This window comes from Cryptosporidium hominis (assembly GCF_000006425.1).
Source record: "Cryptosporidium hominis TU502 chromosome 4 CHRO014136, whole genome shotgun sequence".
NCBI classification, from domain to species: Eukaryota; Apicomplexa; class Conoidasida; order Eucoccidiorida; family Cryptosporidiidae; genus Cryptosporidium; species Cryptosporidium hominis.
This window is the reverse complement of record NW_667268.1, coordinates 8,006-13,049: the sequence shown is the minus strand read 5'-3', so window position 1 is coordinate 13,049 and position 5,044 is coordinate 8,006. Positions and strand designations below refer to the sequence as shown.

At 32.6% G+C, this 5,044-nt stretch overlaps 2 protein-coding genes across 2 annotated transcripts; both read right to left on the bottom strand.

Moving 5' to 3' along the window:
• Positions 1-204: 204 nt before the first annotated feature.
• Chro.40396 (hypothetical protein) lies at positions 205-1,524 on the bottom strand. The annotated part of the gene is made up of 1 exon (XM_661432.1): positions 205-1,524. The coding sequence occupies one exon, from the start codon at positions 1,522-1,524 to the stop codon at positions 205-207; it is 1,320 nt and encodes a 439-aa protein (XP_666524.1).
• A 558-nt stretch (positions 1,525-2,082) lies between these two features.
• Chro.40395 (hypothetical protein) lies at positions 2,083-4,323 on the bottom strand. Its single annotated transcript, XM_661431.1, has 1 exon — positions 2,083-4,323. The coding sequence occupies one exon, from the start codon at positions 4,321-4,323 to the stop codon at positions 2,083-2,085; it is 2,241 nt and encodes a 746-aa protein (XP_666523.1).
• Positions 4,324-5,044: the final 721 nt, after the last annotated feature.

Genomic DNA, 5,044 nt, shown 5'->3' with positions numbered 1-5,044 from the left:
GTTTTTCATTTTCTTTGCCTTCGTCTTTGTCTTCCTCCTCCTCCTCTTCACCAAATTACTTTAATCAGTTAATTAAAGATAGATTTTAAAGAAAGGAAGTTCTAGTAATACTTAATGTTTACATGCATGAGATGAAACAACTTGAAGAAAAATTACATAGGTATATTAAAGATAGTAATAGTAGTAATTAAATAATATTAATAATTAAACCTTGTTATTTAACAGAGGCATATTCTCAATCCTCTGAGATTCCTTATTCTTATTTTGGAAGTATAAAGCAATAGAAACTCCAATAATGACAACAATTACAGCAACTCCCGTAATGGTATACATCCAGGTCGAATTTGATTCAACTGTAGGCTTTAACTCAAGCACTATGGTAGGCCCTACTCCATCCATATTTGAAAGTATACCAAATTGGGTCTGAGAGTCTACAGCTTCTAATAGAAATCTAAGAGTTGTTGTATTGTGTTGTTGAAGTATTATAGGGATTTGGTTTGAAATTTCACTTAAAGAAATCACATCAGCTTTTCCAGGAACTTTTTGATTCAACTCAAATTGCATTGATTCGTATTTGGCTAGCTCAGAAAGTCTTGTCTGTTGGGAGCCAAATCTTATTGTTGGATCTACCAAGGTAATTTTTACTTTTTGGGGATTCATACCAATATACCTTGTTAATGTTAGTTTCGAATCAGAGATGAGAGAAATCTTACTGAAAAGATCTTCAGAAGATAAATCAAAAGTTAATATTACAGATTTAGTCTGTTTACTCTCATCAATACCACTTTCTGGTTCAAAGTCATCCTTTATCTCTATTTGAAGCTGTTTTTCTTCAGTTGAAGGCTGAATAACCTTATTAATTACCTGATTCACTACTGGATGATCTATTGTAAATTCATTTTCATCTGTCATTCTTACTTCAGAAATAATTGTACTAGTCTTTGAAATGAACTCACTTTCTATCTCATACTTCTTTTCATTCTCCACACGATTTTCTGATGGCTCCTTTTCTATTTCAGGCTCCTTATCTAATGTTTCACTTTTTTTAAACTCTTCTAGCTTCTTCAGTTCATTCTTCTCATCTTCTTCTTTCACTGTATCCTTAATTTGATTACCGATAGACTCATCTTCCATTTTATCTCCTTTTAAGAGAGATCCATCCTGACCATTAGTGGCATTACTCTGCTCGTCTTTTGTGTCAGTGTTTGCATTCTCATCATTTTTTTCATCAATTGCTTCAGAAATGCCACTTTTATTATCCTCTCCTTTTTCAGTTTCTGAATCTGATTTCTCTTCAGTCCCTGAAGAAATATCATTATCATTGTTACTACCATCACTACTTGTTTCTTGGGTTGATTGCTCTTCCTTGCTCATATCCTTACTACCTTCTTTTGATTCATCCTTCGTTTGAACATTGTCATTAGCATCTTTGTGAAGCTTAATACAATCTACAGTATCCAATTTTTGTAGATCATAGCATACAAAATAAAAGATAACCAATAAAAAGTACGAATACAGTCTCATTATTCAGAATGAGACTATTATATCTTCAGTAATTATATGTTTGCTTAGTTTTCCTTCTTTAATCGTTATTACATTAACCCCTGCCCAAATTTTGTCTTTTTAAATATGTCTTCTTTCCTTTAAAAACCTGTTATTAACCCTTTCGCAAATTTTCCTATTGTTTCTATTCTACCTACGTACTATTTGGGTAATTTTGTGTGTAACAGTTTGTTCACTTACACACTTGGTAAAAATCCATCTACTTCAACAATTCAAATATTAGAATATCCTATATAAACCTTAATATAACCAAACTTCCAAAAAATCATCATATGTTTTAAATTTTAAAGTAGAATTGATCTACTTTGTTCTTTTTGCTTATTAATATTTTTGAAATTTAAATATTTGCTGATCCCGCCAAAAAGTGCATCACATGTAAAGCCTCGTGCCATGCTTAGTTAATACTAAAAAAAATCTTTAAGTAGAAGAAAAATGCAATTGAGCGCAAAACAAAATAAAAACAGACAGATAGATAATTGGGTTATAATTTTGATCTTCTCAAAGTATCTAATTGAGTATTCACATTTTTCTTCTAATAAGTTTCTTTTTCATCTCTCCTTTAACCTTTTGCACTCTTACAAGAGGGGGGCCGAGGCCTGCAGGAAATGGGTTTCCCGCCATATTCTGAGACATGGAAGCCATCATGCCTCTTCTGAAAGCATTAGGCTGACTTCTTGCCTGAGGTTTATCTCCTATAAAATGAGTCTCCCTTGCTTCTAAGATGTCAGAAGGAGAAAACAATGGAGCACTGTAGGGGTTTCTCAGTTGCTCCTCCATTTTCAACCTTGCATTCTGACTATCCATGGCTACTTTGGTTGATCTAATATTGAAAACTCCTGTTGCTGTATTATGGTCAAAATTTGAGTCATCATCATCTTCCTTAATAGGTCTCATTTTATCAATTGATGTTGCTCTAGTTGGAGATTTGAGCCTTCCAACCGTAACAAAGGGCTTAGAAACTGATTTGTTTTCTGGGGAATATGTTTTATTTTCTATGCTTTCTCTGGTCCTTCTAATTCTTCCAATTCCTACTTTTCCCGTATTTAAGATGTTTTCTTCTGGACTTGAAGTTCGAACTAAATATTCATCTTGAGTATAGGAAGTCTTTGGTTTGACCCTTCCAAAACTATTTGAGGCTGTGCTCTTTTTTAAGTCAAGCTCTACTAAATCTTGTAGTTTCATTAACTCTGATTCAAGCATTTTTATGGGGCTTTCAGAGGGTCTTTTTTCGGGATTTGTACCTGGAATGCCCGGTTCTTCCTCTTCTTCAGCTAGATTATCCAATATTTTAGGTGAACTTGTTGAATAACTCTTATGAGTTTGAGACAGTGTTGGAGTTTTAATGCGAAGATTTTCTTCTGTTGAACTTTCATATTCATCGGTATTTGCTCTAGACTCAACATTGTTATCTGCAGGAGAACTTCTACCAGATTCAGAAATATGGCTTTGACCACTAGAGTAGTCTTCAATAGAACTATCCGAGAACCCCACACTTACAGATCTAGTTTTGGGATTATTTAAATCTATACTCTTTGATATAGCCGCTTCTTCTTTTTTGGAGCCAGACTTAGAATCAGAACCAGAAACGGAATCAAAAATAGAACTGGAAGTTGAACCAGAATCAGAACCAGAGCCAAAAATTGAACTAGAACCGGAGCCAGAACCATTCTTTTTTGGACTGGAATTAAGTGCGGCCGAATAAGCATTCAGTTCAGAAGCAAGTGCGCTGCTAGGTTTTGAGTAGAATGTCCTTGTCAATGATGCATTCTTTAACTCATTTCTGATTTTCTTTTCTTCGTAATCTCTTAATCTTCTTAAAGAGTCCTCATTTCCATCATTTTTAGAATCCATATACCCCTCATAAAATAATTCTTGATTTCTCAGATCACTAATGTTATGATTCATTACTGCACCATAAGCGTATTCTTTTTTCAAGGGTGACCTCTTTTGCATAGAATCTATTACAGATATTAACTTATCCATAACCTTCTCTTGATTTTCTAATTTCTCCTTCTTGAATTCCTTCTTTCTTTTCTGCTCTCTCAATGCATCCAAATTCGATTGTTGATGCAATAGCTCAATCACCTGATCTACTGAATTATTTGGTTTTACCTCTTCTTCAACCGGAATTATTGGAATAGGAGACTTTATTTTTTCAGGCTCTGTTTCAGCATCACTATTTGCGGAGGGTTCGGATTTATCAATCATTTCTATACTTGTCGATTTTTCTCCTCCAACAACAGAAAATGAACTTGTATCAGATTCAAAAGGCTTCTCTTTCACATTTTGAATTTTCTCTATTTCCTTTTCTTTGTCCTCTCCTTCAGGTTCTGAATTAGCAGAGCTGCTACTTGTTTCTATAGATGAATCTATAGGTACTTCTCCAAATCTAAACTTAAAGCGCCTATTTCTGCTTCTCCCTCTACTCATTCCTGTTAGTCTACCATCACTATTTGATTCAGTCGGAATAGAATAATCATTATCTGTAAAATCTATTGACTCATTGCTTGAATTATTTTTGTTTCTTGACACTCCCTTGAGTAATTCATTCAAACTAATTACTTCAATTTTACCTTCATTAGCAGGAGTATACTGTGAAGCTAATTTAAATGAGCTGGCAGCATCTTCTTCAAAATTAATTTCATCCTTAGCAATTCCTTTGTCTGAAGATTTGCAGCCAATTTGTCCAAAATGGCCTTGTAATAACATTAGTGTCAATAAATTGACTAAAATCAAAGAACTCCCGTATCTCAGCATCATCTTTAACAAATTTGTAATTAAAAATATCTAAATTAAAGATTCATGTCTGAATATGGGAATTTTTAGTTTTAATTCTTGAATAAACCAAAACCTTTTCTTTGATAAATTATTAGATCAGCCCCTCCACTTAATTCCTTCAATCAAATTTCAATTGTATTAACAGTTTTAGCAACTCCCACTTCGTTCTTATTTGATTTTCTCAATTCTCTCAATTATTTTATTTCTTTCTTCCAACTTAAATCTTTAAATTTTTTTTTTCAACATTGCATGTGTTAAAGTAAAATTGTTTGGCGGGCTACCACTTCCATCACATTTCTTTATAACTGATTTATTCACGAAAGTAAAATTTTGATGGTTTTAAGCAAAATTAGAAAATGGGAGAAGAAATAAATTCCAATAATACTATTTCTCACATTTAGTTAAATTTTATCTACTTGCAATTTATGATAATCCTGGGATTTAACGTAAAATTCAATATAGTCAAACTATTATGAGAATACATTCAAAATAATTGCATGCAATTTAAACAAACAAAATGTTTATTAATTGCAAGTGCATGAATACCGGTAAAACTGAAAAATTTGTTGTAAAGTTAAAAACTGAAATAGTTGCGGCAGAACTTAATATACTGCATGTTAAAGAATATCAATGCATTTTGTGACTAGAGATAAATTTATGAGTTAGTGAAAATAATTATATAAATAATTATACTAAAGATAAG